Source organism: Zeus faber (assembly GCF_960531495.2).
Source record: "Zeus faber genome assembly, chromosome: 18".
In the NCBI taxonomy this organism is placed as follows: Eukaryota; Metazoa; Chordata; class Actinopteri; order Zeiformes; family Zeidae; genus Zeus; species Zeus faber.
Genome location: NC_137210.1, coordinates 25,655,127 through 25,673,367, shown reverse-complemented (window position 1 = coordinate 25,673,367; position 18,241 = coordinate 25,655,127). Strand labels below are relative to the sequence as shown.

Genomic DNA, 18,241 nt, shown 5'->3' with positions numbered 1-18,241 from the left:
TGAGTGAGTGGTTGATGCATTCACGAAGAGTTCAAGATTAAAAGTAAGGGAAGACAGTCAGAGAAAGAAAGAAAAAGAAAGAAAGAACCATAGGAACAAATGAATTACCAAATGAACAAAAGAAAGAAAAAGGGATAAACAAACCAACAAAGAAAGAGTGAAAGAAACAAAACAAAAGAAAGAAACTAAGAAAAGGAAAAAATGAAAAAAAGAGATGAAAAATACCAAACAAACAAAAGATAAAAAACTGAAAAAAAGAATGAATCCACAAAAGGTAGAAAGAAAGACAGACAGAGACACAGACAGGCAGGAAGACAGACAGGTCCGTACGGGGTGGAAGCAGGCGGCCAGTTTGAGCAGGCTCTTGCTGTAGTGGTGTAGCAGCTCCAGTGGTTGGTAGAGGATCCTCAGAGGGTCGTCCTGTTCGGCCGCTCGCCCCTCAGGAGCTGCCCCCTGCTGGGCTGGAGGAGGACCAGCACGCTTCCTGGAACAACCAGCGAGACCATCAGCCAGCCCCTAAACATCCACACGGCGAGGGTCCAAACACACCTTACGCAACAACGTCAACGCAAACGTCGCTGAAACAAACTGTGCACTAAACAGGAGGTAATACACCGCACTCCACGAGGGGAGAGTAGAGGACAAATCTGATCTGAGGATTAGAATGATGATGAGGAGCAGAACATTTTTTGTTGAATATAAAAAGGAAGAAAAACGTGATAATAAATTAATTAAAACCATATGGGATGTAAGACAGTAGATTCGGGAGGCTCTCTGGCGGTTTATTATCGGTGCCTGCTACAGCGCCCCTAGCTGTGCCACTTGGTACCGCAGTTTTGAGCTTACATTGTGTAAAAAAAGATTCCAGGCGACAACATCAGAACACGACCACGCCTGAAAGCCGCTTCGAAAAGCTCAAAGCGTCCACGTTCGTGCACTTGAGGTATTTTTCATGACTTTAAATCACTTGAAACAGGCTTTATTGGACACCCGGAGCTGCCCAGTACGACCAGTTTGTACAGAGATCTTACTCCGAGAGTTTCTGAAGGTTCTGGAATCCCCCCATGACTTGGAAGTTTCCCACTGAATGGCTATACCTGGAGAGAGAGAGAGAGAGCAGCAGGGAGTGTGGGGTGAGAGAGAGATAGAGAAAGAGAGAGAGCAAAGGAGAGCGTGATCATTTATTGTTCACGGACGGTTACACTTGTATTGCAGTTACATTCCAAGGTGTAATTACTCTTTGTAAGTCTCCTGGAAGAGGCCTTCCTGTGTGAGCAGTGGAAGGGAAGTGACATCACGGTGTTGGGACTCTCGCAGGAAGTTGCTGAGGGCAACGGAGTGTCGTCCCGTCAGGACGGACAGACGGACGAAGCTCTCCGACAGCGCCACCAAGAGGCGAGTGCGCGGCGAGTCGAGAGACATGCGCACGCTGTCTGCAGAGAGCGCACGCACGCACACACACACAATTTCACACCAAATTAATTTCATTTCAAGGCAAATTCCTGATCAGTGGATTCGCTTGCAGTAGGAAGCCAATGGTTGCCAGGTTCAAACCCTGGTGACCCTTGACCTGCCAAGATGGAGGACGCTGATTGTACTAGCTGTCAAATCATCTTGTGTGTTTTACTGTTTACTGTATTTAGCCAACCCAGGGCCCGACACCACATTATTATGAGGTTGCCAAATTGGCAGCCAGGCATCAGCTTTCGGTTGCCAAGACTGATAAAAAGGTTGCCCAATTGTGTGATAATCATCCTACATAATGACAATAATTTGGTAATGAGTTAATTAGTATAATATATTAATCGCGGGCAAAAGCCCTATATGGTGAGAACGGCACTTTATCCTCCCATATGTAAACAATCAAACTTGTTTCGCAATATTTGACGGAGTAAATCAATGCACCTGAATGACTCTAATTCCACTTTCTGAAGAGGTGGCAAGGTACTGCGTCCTGCACGTATTTATTTTATTACACCAAGTCAAATGAAGACACTGATAACGGGGCCACCAGACCACACAAGATGGTTGACAACGCCCCCCATCGTTACCGTTGTTGTCCAGTTAATGTCGAGCTCTGCAGCTATAAACAGCGTCCAGGGCGGGTCAACAACGGTGGTGGGGGGTGGTGGGGTGCTGACCTGCGAGCAGCGTCTTCAGGACCTCCTTCCTGACGCCTTGCAGGCTGCGGTGGTTGCGTCGCTCCCTGGAGGAGAGCTCGTGCAGAGCGGACACCACACACACCCTGCTGTTGTCAGCCAGAGCGCCACACAGCTGAGCCCCGCTGTGCACACTGTGCACGTAACCCATCTGCACGCACACACGCACGCACACACACACACACGCACACAATGACAGATGTTATCTGAATCACAGCGGTGGTATTCAATGTGGGGTCAGGGACAAAAGAGGATGTGATGAGGACCATTTCTATTTTTTATAATAAAATGTAAAACGTTACTGTACTGTATATGATTTAAAAATCATTTTCACAGGTTAGTTTGTCATTGCATGAAACAAGTGCAGAGCTTGTTCATAAAGTTGTGTAAACTGGACCCGAGATGGAGTACTGAGGTATTTAGAGTACAGGTACTCCCACTTAACGACCGAGTAAAGGTTGTAGGAAGAGAACTCGGTCGTTAAGTGGGAGTACCTGTACTCTAAATACCTCAGTACTTTGGTATTGGAGGAGAATAGGGTGGAGTCCAGACTATGTTCTTGGGAAGTTCCAGGTGGTTTGTTTTCAAATGGCTTTCCCTTGGTCATTGCATTGTTGCCAAAATGCATGCTGGGATACGTCATGAAGAAAGTGGATCTCGTAAGTCACAAATTGTATGCAACTCATTAAACTGCATAAACACTCAGTCCACTTCAGGTTCAGCTGAAGGTTGGGACAGTAAATTTGAAATGCTGACCTCCACACAGAAGGGAAGTAAGAACGGTCTGACGGTGTACGACTCTGTCCTGCTCGGCGACCTCTGACCCGCGGACGACCGCTGACCCGGGGACGACCTCTGACCCGCGGACGACCGCTGACCCGGGGACGACCTCTGACCCGGGGACGACCTCTGACTCAGGGACTGGCGCTGCTGGCCGCAGTACAGGATGACGGGCTGGATGCAGTCTCTGTCCACCAACAGGAGCGAGTGGTCCAGGCCGGCGGACAAGTCCCACACGGAGACGTCGTCTGGTAGCTACGGAAACAGACAAAATACCGCGTTTCAGTTCCGAACGTGGCAATGATTGTATAGTTACTATGTGTGTGTGTGTGTGTGTGTGTGTCTGTCTGTTACCTTAGCCTTCTGAGGAACAGTAACTGGAGTGTTTATGTGTCCCAGCTGCCCACAATTGTTGCTACCCCACGAAAACACCTGAAACAGACAGTTATTGAGGGAGCACTAGTCCATCATAACCTGATCTAAACAAACCAAAGAGTTGAACTGAATTAAAGACACAGCAGATGGATGGATGGATGGATGGATGCATGGATGGATGGATGGATGGATGGATGGACAGACATATATATAATAATATCTGGACAGTGTGGGTTTGTGTTACCTGGCCGTCAGCGGTTAGTGCCAGTGAATGGTGACTTCCTGCAGCAACTTTGACCACTTCCTCTTCTGTTAGAGTGTCAATACACAGAGGCTGGAGTCTGGAAACAGGGAGGAAATTAATTATAGAAACTAATTATAGTTATGTAAATATATAATAGTCAGATAAATAATGTTAGAACACATACTCTAGTTAGAACAATTGAACAAAGATCCAAACAGTCATTATTGAACATTCTCTAACGTCATGGAAATGAAATAACAGTGAAGTTTCACTAGTGATCATCTTGCCCGGGGACCCGATGGAGGATTTGGAAGGGTCCCCGGCCCCACGTTGAGGAACACTGCAGTCTATCATTGTCACTTCGGACACAAGAGAGAACCTGTCTCCTCACCTGGGCAGCTGGTCTCCATGTCCCAGTTGGCCCTCCGCCCCGCGGCCCCAGCTCCACACCTCTGTTTCCAGGGAGGGCAACTCCTCCGGAGCCTCCCCAGCCTGGTGCCTGCTGCCTGGGCTTCCTCCGGGACTCCGACGCCCTGGAACAAACACTCCACTGGTTATACATTCACACACCAGGTTCTGCTGTTGACAAGGTTTGGCAAGACCAGGGCCTGTATTCATCAGAATCACTCATAGGAATCGCCCTAAAAGTTTCACTAGGAGAAAAATACACCTATACTAGAGTAGGACTGTGGCAGATGAGGGGGCGGGGACAAACAGCACAATGCCGTTTGTCCCCCACCGACGGTGCTGATTGGTCAGAATCTGCTGGGAGAGTTTACTTATGTGTTGTTTGTCTTGCAGTGAGGATCGGGTGGTGCAGGATCCAAGAGCATGCAGACCAGATGGCAGAATGGACGCTGTGGCGCCCTGAGCATTCCGATTTATAGTTTATGTTCACGTTTGGACGGCGAGCCTTTTCTTTGGTTGTTTATAATAAAAACCCGCCGTGTCGGCACCTCACTGCCAGGAAGTCTTCGTCTCCCTCCAAGAACCTGTGTCGGGTGGACAGAGCTGTCCACAAGGACATAAAGTCAGTTCTGAAGCTTCCTCCACCTTCACAGGAGTGGGACTTCTCTTTGAGAGGCAATGACATCACGGTTTTATAACTGAGCTGCAAAATGGAAACATCAAAGACGTACATAGTCCTATTGAATTTTTCTTTTAGAACATATTCATCCTTGTCTGTGAAGGGGCCAACATCTTAATACACCATCATCTATGACACCTATGACCCCAAGGGAATCCAGAGATTTGCATAAATGCATTATAATCATTATTATTGGCACTGTCGGGGCAATGTGATGAGCTGTGAAGGACCTAAATCATCACATTTACAAAGTCAGAGCTTCTCTGTTGCCTCAAAAACGTAAAGTTACAGGAACTTTTGTTTCTGTAGAAAGTGCACAGGATTTTATATGGTGTTATTTCTACCACAGAAATGATCTACAATAGCTAAAAAGTTTATTATAATTTGTATTATTATTTGTATTATTATCCAGTGGCGTCACCGGGGGTTGGTGTCACCCGCTCTGATGAGTCTGATCGCAGAGCGACTTTTGACTGGATGGGCAAGATGCATGTTTAACTTTTGATGATTTGGGCAAGACGTAGCCACAGTGTCAGCCCCTCTGACGGTGTCACCCGGTGCCGTCAGCACCCCCCGCCACTGTTATTATTATTGAAGATACCTGAACGCCATCTGCGTCACCTATAGGAGCAGTCTCCTTCTTAAGAAAGATGAAGTAATTATTTTCCTGCTAAAAGTAGGCCCTAATCTGCGTCACTGAGAATTTCTGGGCAGTTTGGTCTGATTTCCTGCTCTGAGGCGCTTGATAAACACGGGTCCTAGTCCAGTCTGGGGTACGGACCTCGAGGGCCGCTGGACGGGGATCCAGGCGGCATGCGGCTCCGGGGGGTCGTCGGGCTCCTCGGCTTCCCATAGACACGTGACGGACTGGACGTCCTTTCAGCTGGTTCCTCCTCCTGTACTGCCTCCACCTCCTCCACACCACCCGACGGAGTAGAGGGGGGCAGTGCAGGGCCTCCTCCACTGCTGGGGTGGGGGGTGGGGGTTGAGGTCAGAGCTCAGACAGTATAGAGGACTCAAAGCCACCTGCTTAGAGAGGGCGGCCATTTCTACCAATGTCAGCTTGTTTGTTTCCTGTTTCAATTCCTGTTTGTTGCTGTTGCGGTTCTGCACACGGGCTCATTAACATATTCCATATTCACATGGCTGCCATTTTGGAGCTATTTAAACAACTAGAAAACTGAGCCATCGTGGCAAAGTGGACCAAAAAACAACCAAATTCCGTCCCCCATCTAACCTTAGAGACAAAGTGGAAAAAGTTCATGTAAAAGTGGGCAGCTGAAGAGTGGTACAACGCTAACGTAATCCTTCCCCCTTCCAAAACAACACGATCAAATAAAAGTCGGTGTCTATTATATTTACATCTTCATCTGCCTGTTTCTCTATAACTTTGAAGAGTGTTTAAGGGGACAGAATCCAGGTTTTTGGTCCACTTCCTCAGAACGGCTTAGTGTTCCAGTTGTTCACCGGCTCTTCCAGGTTGAATTTCCCACCCAGAGTGTGATGTAAAAGCAAAATGGCCGCCACGTTAAACAGTTATCAGACTGGGGTGGGTAACCGCGGTAACCGCGATGGTTACGTTTTAGTGTGTCGACACTTCCACTGTACTGTTAGACAAACCTGCTGTAAACAGGGTTTTGGGTTCAAGATGAGAAATCAGCCCTGAGAGGTATAAATATCTGCATAAATAGGCGTGTATTGAAACGATTTAAAGTGCTGAATTCACGCTCAGTGAACCGTAACAATATTAAACCAAACAGGAACGCACCCCTCGGTGTGAGTCCCAGCCACGGAGTGTTCGTCATAACTGGAGTCAAAGGGATCCACATACGGTTCTGGAAGAGTGGAGCCGGAGGGCCAGGATGGGCAGAGGACAGAAAAAGGAGAAAGAACAACATTTGATGGAGGACAAAAGGGAGAATTTTATGAGAGAAGGGAGAGAGGAGCAGTTATTTGAGGTGTTTAGCCATTTCATGTTTTTCTATGGAAATAGCATTAGCAGTACCAGTAGCGGTAGCATTAGCAGCAATGGTAGCCTCGTGTTTTGTGAAGCAGCTCCAGAGTGTAATCAGGGCTCGACAATAACAGTTGCCCAGTTGCAACCGTCTTGTGCCCGTCCGGTTATTCAGAAATTTCCACCATTTATTTCAGTTTCACATCAGTTTCACCCATTTATAAAACCATTCAAATTTGGCAACCATTTTGTCACTCTTGGCAACCAACAGCAGATGCATGGTCTCCAACTTGGCAACCATTTATAAAAGTTAGTGCAAGGACCTAATCATGTTCCTTTAAGGACAGTTACTTCCTGTTTCCCTGACCTGGCGTCTGATTGGCTGCAGGGCCGGCCTCTTTGGCCCCTGGACACTGGTTGACCTCGTCTTCTTCCAATGAGTGTCCGGACAGCCTCCTCAGAAACTCCCTCAGCTCTGCCTCATCGGGGAAGTTCTTATTGGCCCTCCAGCCCACCAGGGGGCAGGCTTTAGGGCCACCATCTGCCTGGGTCCAAGGACGGGCCTGTCCGTCCGGGTCCTGTTGATCCCTCCCTGATGAGCCTCTGTGGTCTGCGGTTATAGTGGTTGTAGGGGGTGTTGTGTTTCTAGGACTGTTGCTAAGAGACCAAACACAGGAAGAAGTACGACCTTGTGTTGCTAGGGCTGTTGCTAAGAGACCAAACGCAGGAAGAAGTAGTACTACGTGTCACAAAGGCTTTTGCTAAGAGACCCCACGCAGGATGCAGGACCATGTGCTGCGAGGGCTATTGCAAAGAGACCGAAAACGGGAAGAAGACCATGTGTTGCTAGGGCTGTTGCCAAGAGAGGTGTTGCTAGGGCTGTCGCTAAGAAACCAAACGCAGGAAGTAGGACCATGTGTTGCGAGGGCTGTTTCTCAGAAATGTGTTCCCAGGCCTGATGCTAAGAGACCAACATGGGAAGTAGGACAATGTGTTGCTAGAGCTGTTGCTTGGATACCAAACGCAGGAAGAAGTAGGACCACGTGTTGCTAGGGCTGTTGCTAAGAAACAAAAGGCAGGAAGAAGTAGGACGATGCGTTGCTAGGGCTGTTGCTTAAAGACCAAACGTAGGAAGAAGTAGGACCACGTGTTGCTAGGGCTGTTGCTAAGAAACAAAAGGTAGGAAGAAGTAGGACCACGTGTTGCTAGGGCTGTCGCTAAGAGACCAAATACGGGAAGTAGAACCATGTGTTTCTAGGGCTGTTTCTCAGAAATATGTTACCAGGCCTGACGCTAAGAGACCAAACACGGGAAGTAGGACCATGTGTTGCTAGGGCTGTTGCTTAGAGACCAAACGCAGGAAGAAGTAGGACCACATGTTGCTCGGGCTGTTGCTAAGAAACAGAAGGCAGGAAGAATATAGGACGATGTGTTGCTAGGGCTGTTGCTTAAAGACCAAACGCAGGAAGAAGTAGAACCACGTGTTGCTAGGGCTGTTGCTAAGAAACAAAAGGTAGGAAGAAATAGGACCACGTGTTGCTAGGGCTGTTGCTAAGAGACCAACCGCAGGAAGACGTGGGATCACATGTTGCCTTGCAGATATTATAGTTAGTAATATAGTTAGATATGGTTTAGATATAATTATATGTTCATTTTAACGATCATGAATGCATGTTTATGGCAGTGTAAGGATTATGACAGCTGTTTTAAAGCAGGTTTTGAGTATCATCTGACCTTTGTCCAGCGGCCGGCCTTCGTCTGGGGCTTCCTCTGTGTGGACTGGCCTACAAGCACAAAACTAACTTCAGTGTCACTGAAACCATAGAAAGCGGTTTACTTATTTTGTACTTTTATTCATTTTTTACTATTATTTCAGGATAGTTTAAGCATAAAACTTTAGTGCCTTTCCGGGTGTGACATCGGCAAGCTCCACCCCCAGGGGGCAGTAGTAGCCGTGGTCAGTTGCATCTGTCTCCTCCCGCTCCGGCTCTGAGACCTGGGCTGGCTGGCGCCGCCCACACCTGGCAGATGCATTCCGGGTATTGGGGTTCTGAGCTGGTGAGCCACGTACCAGCGCCAGGCTGTGGTAGCCACCACAAACCACCTGCCAAGTGATATTTAATTATATTTGACGATAATCTGGAATCACATTTTTTCCAGCACCCCAGTCCTCAATACTGTAGAATCATCATAATAATAAAAATAATAATAATAATGCTTTCTGTCCAGATACAGACGTATGTATTACACAGGGATATTTAAGTGACCTTAGTTTTCTTTTAATTTACTTTTAAAGCATAGAACAAGAATTCCAATGTTTCCCACGTGTTTATTACAATTTCAGGACTATACAAGAACATTTCTGACTTTGAAAACCTAAATATACTGTATATAAATATTTATTTTTAAGTAAATATAAAAATCGAAATTTTAGTTTATTATACATACTATCAAACTCTCACTGCATATTTCTATGTTTTTACAGATTGTTTTCAGACGAGGTTAATTTAGAACCAATAAACTGACCTGGATTATATGTCTGCCGACCAGATGCTCCACCTGAGAGAAGGAAACGACCAAATGCATTTAACAATCTTTAGTGAGCCAAGTAAAATACAGAAAAAACCTAGAAAGGATTTATGAATAATTAGGAAGTACTAACCAGGAAGTGGAAGATCAGTGAATAAAACATTGATTTATTGAATATCAATTCAAATGGTATATTTATTATCATTTTCACAGGATACAAAAAACAGAAGCACTGAAAACCAGTGCTGACACAGCGTACAAAAAAGTAAAGCGAGTTTACTTGAGTTTCTGTGCAAATTAGTTTTACTTTCTGTTTTATTTCAAGATCTCATCATCAGTTTAGGGTCAACAGCTTTTGACCATCTATTACTTTAATCCCTGCTTATTTCTATTACTCAGCAGTGTTTTTGTTTTTTTTATATAATTATTTTCTCCTTTTACCAGAGTCATTTTGGGCTATATCAGGGTATTTGTACTCTTCCTTAAATAAGCAGTCTGAGCACTTCTACCACCTCTGGAAGAAAGATTTTAGGGTTTGTTTTTTTATTTGAATTAACAAATTAATAAAATTTCCCCAATGTTTGTGTCAACGATTATACCTAATTCCACCCCTTCTTGTGCGTTTCTACCTTCCGTGGGCTTCTGGAGCTGGAGCTCCGGCTCACCAGGCCCAGCTGGCAGCCGCTGCCCCAGGCCCAGAGCTCGTTCTGGGCAGATAGCGCCAGCGTGTGCTCCTGGCCGCAGGAGAGTTCCAGCACCCGCACCGCGACGGGAGGAACCGCATCTCGGTCCACCACGCCGAGCGGAGAAGGTTCTGGAACCATCACGGGTTCTGGTGAAGCTGACGGAGGACAGGGGGTGGATGGGGAATGGTTTATACAGGGAGGGAGAAAGGAGGGAAGGAATTTGGGAATATAGGAAGTGGGGAAGGAAGGAAGGAAGGGGAAGGAGAGAAGGAATTTAGGGAGGGGGGAAGATAGGAAGGAACCAAGGAAGTACAGAAGTAAGGAAGGAAGGAAGGGGGGAAGAGAGAACGAATTTAGGAAGGTGGGAAGATAGGAAGGAAGTAAGGAACTACAGAAGTAAAGAGGGAAGGAAGGTAGTTAGGCAGAGGGGGAAGTAAGGAAAGACATAAGGAAGTCAGGAAGGAAGGAAGGGGAAGGAGAGTTGGAATTGAGGAAGGAAGGAAGAAGGGAAGATAGGAAGGAAGTACAGAAGTAAGGAGGGAAGGAAGGCAGTTAGGAAGCGAGGAGGACAGGAAGGAAGAGGGAGGAAGGAAGTATAACTTATCGAGTGTGCCCACCTCTCTCTCCCTGCTGTGTGTGGGTGTCGCTCGCCCCGCACTGAGAGGCTGAGTTCTCCCCCCACATGTAGACCCCGCCCTGCTCCGTCAGGGCCCCGCAATGGGCCCCCCCTGCCGACACCTGGACCACCGGCCGGCCCAGCAGCGCCCTCTCCAGGACTGGAGCCGCGGTGGGGACCAACGCGCACTGTCTCCATGGCAACTCCCCGAAGGAGTACACCAGACCACCTGGAGGGGGTTGGGAAGGGAGGGAGCAAGTAAGGAAGGAATACAGGTGGGAGAAAAGGGGAGGACGGAAGGTTAGGAAGAAAGGAAAGAAGGAAGGAAGATAGGCAGAAGGGGAGGAAGGATGGAAGGAATTCAACCGCAATCTCTGCAATATTTGAATATATTTTTCCGCATTAAATTTGTCTCCATTTCCCCGATGAGACACAAGGAGTGATAACTGTGTTTGTTTGTTGAAAAGTATTTGGGGATTTTTTTAATTCTGGGCTCATGGCTCTTTATGTTTAGAAAATCATCAAAAAGTATTAAAGAACAGAAAAATATTTAGGAAGTGATGATGTATTACTGTCTTCCTTGGTCTTGTTAAAAAAAAAAAAGGTAATAAAAATTCAAACTAAATAGAAATAGAAAATTATATATTTTGCCTATTGCAGCTATTTTACGTTAAAAATAACCTTTTTTTTGCGTGTTTGCAAATTAAATTTCAAAATTTGAGAAAAAATGCTGCAAAAAGCCAGTATTTTTGGGTTACAACAGTTACAATACAATTGCGCAAAATCCCAAAGGGGCTGAAAAACATTAATGGTATGAATAATATTACAGCACCCTGGGCCAGCAGGAGGCCGTGGCGGTCACCCAGTGCCACCTGGAGGACGGGCCTGGACAGCAGGGGTCGTTCTGGGCTCAGCTCCTCACAGAGCCCAGGCCTCCATAGCTGGAGGAGGCCTCGCTGGGCAGGGCTACGCACACACACACACACACACACACACACACACACACACACACACACACACACACACACACACACACACACACACACACACACACACAGGTAAACAGAGGATCACACCCTGACATTAAACAAACACAACCGGTTCGGAAAGGCTTGATGTAATTATAGCCACTCCTTTGTCCATAGAGCCACAAACCCCTCTCACACGTATATCTTTACATAGGCGCCCCGTTAAAACCAGGATTGATTTGTAAGATTCTGCTACTCATATATAAAGCTCTAAATGGCCTTGCACCTCAGTATATAAAAGTAATGCTCATTACACACTAACCAGAAAGAACTCTCGAGTCCACAGGCAGTGGCTGCCTTCTGTATCCATGCCCAAGTAAATGGAACACCCTGCCTTGCTGTTCACAACAGTCTATGGCTGAGTTCTGTGTGTGTGTGTGTGTGTGCGTGTGTGTGTGTGTGTGTGTGTGTTCTGTGTTGTGAGATTTATGTGTGTGTTCTCTATGCTGTGAGATCTGTTAATTCTGCACTGACTGTGCTTATGGTTGCACAGATATTTTATGTATTTTCTCTGGTTGTATTTCTCTGTAAAGCACACTGTATTGACCTGCTATGAAATGGGCTTTTAAATAAAGTTTGACTTGACCTGACTTGACTATATCACTAGCCGCGTTCCCACCGCAGGAACCTTCCCCCAGGATCAAGGAGCCTTTGGAGGAACTCATTGCGCTTCCAACGGCGGGGACCAGGGTCTGTGTCCCTGCTCGGGGGTCCTGCTCCGGGGGTAGTACTTTTCGAAAGCCCAGGAACTTTGGTGGGGTGTGGCTTGCAGCGCTGAACATTTCTGATTGGTCGAGTACTCGCAGCGTTTTATTTCAGCGACTATTTTTTTTTTATCTGAAGCCACAAGCCGACTTTATCTAGTTTGTTTCCTGTTCTAAAAATATTCTGTTTGTACAAAAAAAACAGAAACAACCCATATTACATTTTTTTGATCATCAAAAACAGAAAACGAAAAAACAACTGAGTGTGTGTGTGTGTGTGTGTGTGTGTGTGTGTGTGTGTGTGTGTGTGTGTGTGTGTGTGTGTGTGTGTGTGTGTGTGTGTGTGTGTGTGTGTGTGTGTGGATATATATATATATATGAACACACTAACTGATGTGTGGTGTATAAAGTGTAGCCAGTAAAATTTTGCCCTCCGAACTTGATAATAAAATCTTGATTGTGGGAGTGAATATTTTTTTGGAAAGTAAAAACAAGGACAGAAGAATAAAATGCATGAAGGAAAACAATCAAAGTGATACTCCACTGTCACGTTGGTTGTCTTTATTCATTTTACTTAACTCCTTTGCGCTTTCTTAGAAGTCGGCTCTTCGAGCTACATCCACACAAACTAGAGAATAGAAACGGGAGGTTGTGTCGCTTCTTACTACCAATCTGCTGTAGCAACAATATGCTCTGGATGTACTGCAGTGATTACAAGTTTTTGAAAAAAAATTTGATATTACTGTTATTCAACAAATGTTCAAAAGTACATGAAGACACCTGGGAATATGTTCAAAAAAGAACATGAACCACTTGCCCCATTGGATGGCATTGAAGCCCAAGTGGGAAGTTGCAGCAGAGCAGTACGTATAAACATTTTAATAATAAACCTGGGTGAAAAACAGGGAACCGATCCTACAAAAGCTCTTAAGGCTGAGGCTGACTTCCTAGAAACCCGCATTATGTAACTCTGGATTTTTCCAGACGTTGCTCTGAAACCGAGGGAGAACGAGGAAGTAAAAGATAGAAGACAAGTGTGAGAACTGTGAAAAGTTACAGTGAAATAACGTTGGATTTCCTAAAAAAAAACAAAAAAAAAACTTTGCACAACCACCATAACGTGAATTTATTAATACGTATGTATGTTTACAGTCGGTTTTAAGGTTTTGGTGTATCGGCTTATTGCCAACATTTTGTTTGCCGTTTAAGGGGCGTGTTTAACGTCATGTTTATTGTACATTCCTCTTTCTGCTTCACTGTTTATTGTATAGGACCGTATATTTAATATGACCTTTTATGGCTATTTTCTTTTTTATATTGTTATTGCATTACTTTATTGCTGTATTATTGTATTGCTGTGATACTGAAATTTCCCTTCCGGGTTGAATCTATCTATCTATCTATCTATCTATCTATCTATCTATATATCTATTTATCTATCATCCTTCTGTCTATCCAGCTATCTATCTATCTATATATTTGTATACTGTATCTATCTATCTATCTATCTATCTATCTATCTATCTATCTATCTATCTATCTATATATCTATTTATCTATCATCCTTCTGTCTATCCAGCTATCTATCTATCTATATATTTGTATACTGTATCTATCTATCTATCTATCTATCTATCTATCTATCTATCTATTAGGGATGAAACAGTACAATGGGCTCATGGTTTGGCATGTATCATTGTTTTACAGTTTCGGTGTCTTTCTAATTAAGGAAAAAAAGTGAAAAGGTGTAAAAAGTGTTTCAAAAGTAGTGTGTGTATGACTGTGGGGGAGACAGGGTTCAAGTTCATTGGTTGGTTGTTATAATTTGCATAAGTTGAGGTGTCCAGGACAGTGGGTAATTCAAATATTAATTTTTGTAAATATTTAAATATTTATATATATAATATTTTGAAAACATTCACAATAAAAAAATAAATAAAACAAGCACTATAGTTAGTTCTTTTTATGTAGAACGGGTATAAACATTATTTTCATTTCTATGTAGACATTTTTATGTAGTTTTATCTCATGTTTCTATTGAAAAGGCTGCGTAGCCACGCGCAGTTGAAAGAAAATAAAAAATAGATCTCCCGCACAAAAATAGAGAAATGCCGTGCGGCTCCACAAGGACCCCGCACCGAATTTGTAGCTAAAATATTTTTAAAACCCACGTCAGATGGTAAACTAAAAATATGGCAGTGATTCTCATTCTGTATTAAATGCCAATATATGGATATAGAATATATGTATAATTGATATTCACTGAGCCATTTGATCGATATTGGATTGAATCGATACTGACTAAGATGGTGAGATCCTGCCCAGCAACCAGCACTATTTCTCATGAAACAGCCATGTCTTCATTTTAGGATGATTTGATAACACTTGATGAATAAAACAGATTCTGATTAAAGAGAACATCAAATTACCACACATATGTAGGTGTGTGTGTGTGTCTACCTTTCGCTGCTCTTCATCACGTTGACAATGAAGTCATCATCTGACAGCTGATCACCACACACAGGCGTGTTATTACACCTTTTCTCACAGAGTCCTGCAGAACTGAATGGACAGGGATGGAGATCAGAGGACACACAGTATAAACCAATATTTTAAGGTAAAGAGTCAGCTTAAAAGATGTATTTAGCTCATTTGATGCTGCTGAAGTTTTAACGCAGACTGCAGAACCCTTTGAGGTAGGACTGGGCCATGTATCTGTTTAATAACATTGGTATTCTCTTTAGTATTGCATTCATATTAATTCATCTGTACAGTACATCCACCTATATTTAAATTGTATTTTATTCATACCAGTAACATTACTAGCAGCCATAGTGCCACTCAAGCTTGTTTCACACCGTATTCGAGAGGCGTATCCTCCTCTTTGGCTGCGGATGAACTGTGGTTTTCACATCACAACATTTCTCAGGGAAAGTGGGAGAACTCGTCTTTTCCAGAACAACAGCGAGTAGTTTTCCTCAGCTGGACATTTTCCATGTTCCAAGAATGAGTTTAAAACTACCTTTACAAAGTGCAAATACGCACAACTCCCTTATACGAAATTAGATGTACTGATTGTGAATATGGTGACATCCATCGTTGATGTTAACGTCATTATTTTATAAACGCTTTTTGACTTCGTTTTAAGCCCCGTGCATACAAAAAAAAAAACGTGACTGATGTCACTTCCGGGAGTAGTGTCGGACAGAAACCTGTGCATAGTATTGCTTTTTTTGTTTATCCTGCATATTTTGCATATTTTGACGAAATTTGCCTATTTTTGTACAATTTCCTATTCTTGTTGTATGTTTTACAGTCTACAATTTTTTGACGTAACGCAATTAATTAACTGTTCAACAAAGCACCAATCATTAAAATTCTGTCGAAAACTTGGCGAAATAAACAGATTCTGAATGTGACATGAGCGTAATTACCATCTGGGATTCTGGTTATCTTAATATGGTGATAAATGTCACCTTTAAGGAGTGTTCTGAACTCATATCTGATGATTGTTTCTCCAATATTTCTTGTGCGTGAATATCTTATGAGCGATATGGGGGTTTTTCGTCCAAAAATATAGCGATCACCCAGCTCTACTTAGAGTCATGTTGCCTATAATGTAATAATTTCCAAGCAGAGGAAACACTCTACTTCCATTGTGTCATATTGTAGATTATATATAATGAGATGATCTATACTGTGCACCTATAAACTGATGCTATATTTAAGAATTAGATACTGCAGCTGTGGTGGTCTGTAATGTATTTGCACTACTAGAAGGGGGCGGGGGGCAGACAGCTAGGCAGATAGACAGATAGAGACTGTAGCCAGCCAGCCAGCCAGCCAGCCAGACAGACAGACAGACAGACAGACAGACAGACAGATAGATAGATAGATAGATAGATAGATAGATAACTCCACCCATAATACACATACTGTAGAGATGCTGTGGCAACACGGTGATACAGGTAATAACGGTGGTAATACAGTACACGCAGTGATACTGTGGTAACACGGTGTGTAAAAGTACATAATTACATCATTACAAACAACACGTGGTAATTAAGACCATAACATGCTCCTACACAGTGACACCGCCCATTACATTTCACTGCATATATGTATGGAAGTATGTATATGTATGTGACAAATAAAAATCTTGAATCTTGAATCTATACAACACAAATAAACATTGTTTCGAGGTCTAAATCCTGACGAAGATATCACTAAACAAGTTTAACGGCTGCCACTAAAAGCCTTTATATGCAGTTGAACTTACAGATGTGACGCTTTGTGTTCAAAAGGAGGAGAAACTCCGACCTGGGCCGTGGAAACTAAATCAGTGCAGAACAAAGTGAACGCCGCAAAACTTCCTGCTACGGAAGCAGCCGAGGCTCCAAAAGCACCGCCCTGACTTAGTAAGCGGCGTCGTAATGGACGTCAGCCGTGTGAGGCGTCACAGTTCAGACTTGTGTTACCTGCTGGACATGCACTTTGGACTTTTTTAACGTTTTTTATTATATCGTGTTTTTTGTTTTTTTTTTACTTTGACAGACACCTGCCGCGTCCAAGCGGCAGCCATTGGTGCGTGATGCTGCGTTCCATGGCGCTCGGAAATCGCTCACTCCGAATTCAACGGTTCCCACTGCTTCGGTTCGGGGGGGCAAACCATAGACTCCATCACGACGTTTGTCTTTATTTGTCAAGCCCTGACAAGTCTTGTTCGAGAGCGTGGGGCCGCGGCGTGGTTGAGATCTAAGTGAGGCGTGTTTTCGAATTGAGAAAAAAACAAACAAAAAAACGACGCGACGGGAACTTTGTTCGACGTTTACGCGGTGTGACGTAACTTCCGTCACCTCCGCCGGGGCCGTGCGAGCTGCAGCCCGACGCCCTTCGACGGAACGCGGCGCGTCGGGCTGCAGCTCGGCTACAGGCCGCTGGGTGGTGGCGCGGCGCCGCCTGCGAAGGAGGCGGTAGCGGGCGAACGGATAAGGTATTTCAACTAGGACCGCTATCCCATAATAGCACATCGTTAGCAGCGCGTCGCTCTTGCGGTCCGCGGCACCTGCCTGCAAAGCTGCTGCGCGACGTATCACATCTCCCCGTTCTAACGTGAAGTCTGTATCCGTGTATATACAGTATGTGTTCGTTCAAAGTATTAGTTCATGTTCCCTGCACTTTTATAAGTTCAAGATTGAAGATTCAAGAGGTTTATTTGTCACATGTCGTGTGACAAATAAACATGCACAGTAAGTTGCAAACCGAACATAACTTAACCTAAACGCTGCCTAGCTAACTTACTGAAACTGACAGATTCCTAAAAGGTAATGGAGTTAGTGAATAGAATAATATAAATAAAATAAAAAAAAATACGACTCAAAAAGGTAATACAGAGTGGGGGTCAAAAATAGAACTAAAGGGAATAGAGTTATGTATATGGGATAGATTTATGTATACACAGATATGTGCATTAAAGTGGTATGTGAATAAAGTGAGGTAGTGTTTGTGAGATATACAGCACAGTATACAACAGTACGGTGCAGCAATACGTTAACACCGAACAACCCAGAACAGTGACACAGTATGCGGTACAGTATGCTACATACAGTACAGTAAGGTAGTGGAGCCTGTGTGTGAGGCTCAGTGAGGACCCCTGGTGAGGTCAGCATAGACAGTCCTTATGGCGTGCGGGAAGAAACTCCATCTCAGTCTCTCTGTTCTCACTGTGTGGCTGCAGAGGCGCTTGCCGACCGCAGCAGTGGAACAGTCCGTTGTTGGGGTGGTGAGGATCCTTCATGATCCTGTGGGCTATGCTACTACACCTCCTGGTGTATAAGTCCTGCAGAGAGGGGAGGGGAGTTCCAGTGCGACGTTGAACGCAGCACCCTGTGCAGGGCCCGCCTGTCCCGAGCAGTGCAGTTCCCAAACCAGGCAGTGATGTTGCCTGTCAGGATGCTCTCCACCGCTCCACAGTAGAAGGACTTGAGGATCCTCACCAAGACCCAGAATTTCCTCAGCTGCCTGGGTTGGTAAAGACGCTGCCTCGCAGTATTCCTTCTTATCGCCGTCGGTGATCATG

At 44.6% G+C, this 18,241-nt stretch overlaps 1 protein-coding gene across 1 annotated transcript in view; it reads right to left on the bottom strand.

Moving 5' to 3' along the window:
* LOC307243962 (alsin-like) overlaps nucleotides 1–16,511 on the bottom strand; it is a 30,713-nt gene extending 14,202 nt beyond the window's left edge. Inside the window, exons 1-19 of the mRNA XM_080018932.1 lie at nucleotides 16,442–16,511; nucleotides 14,623–14,724; nucleotides 11,263–11,396; nucleotides 10,432–10,659; nucleotides 9,758–9,969; nucleotides 9,126–9,158; nucleotides 8,503–8,703; nucleotides 8,334–8,383; nucleotides 6,967–7,256; nucleotides 6,414–6,480; nucleotides 5,427–5,611; nucleotides 3,950–4,091; nucleotides 3,559–3,655; nucleotides 3,294–3,371; nucleotides 2,916–3,194; nucleotides 2,142–2,310; nucleotides 1,238–1,433; nucleotides 1,032–1,097; nucleotides 331–484 (exon numbers count right to left, since the gene is read on the bottom strand). Coding sequence (XP_079875058.1) covers nucleotides 331–484; nucleotides 1,032–1,097; nucleotides 1,238–1,433; nucleotides 2,142–2,310; nucleotides 2,916–3,194; nucleotides 3,294–3,371; nucleotides 3,559–3,655; nucleotides 3,950–4,091; nucleotides 5,427–5,611; nucleotides 6,414–6,480; nucleotides 6,967–7,256; nucleotides 8,334–8,383; nucleotides 8,503–8,703; nucleotides 9,126–9,158; nucleotides 9,758–9,969; nucleotides 10,432–10,659; nucleotides 11,263–11,396; nucleotides 14,623–14,639 — 2,598 coding nt within the window. The 5' untranslated portion in view covers nucleotides 14,640–14,724; nucleotides 16,442–16,511. The remainder of the gene's footprint in view (nucleotides 1–330; nucleotides 485–1,031; nucleotides 1,098–1,237; nucleotides 1,434–2,141; nucleotides 2,311–2,915; nucleotides 3,195–3,293; nucleotides 3,372–3,558; nucleotides 3,656–3,949; nucleotides 4,092–5,426; nucleotides 5,612–6,413; nucleotides 6,481–6,966; nucleotides 7,257–8,333; nucleotides 8,384–8,502; nucleotides 8,704–9,125; nucleotides 9,159–9,757; nucleotides 9,970–10,431; nucleotides 10,660–11,262; nucleotides 11,397–14,622; nucleotides 14,725–16,441) is intronic.
* Nucleotides 16,512–18,241: the final 1,730 nt, after the last annotated feature.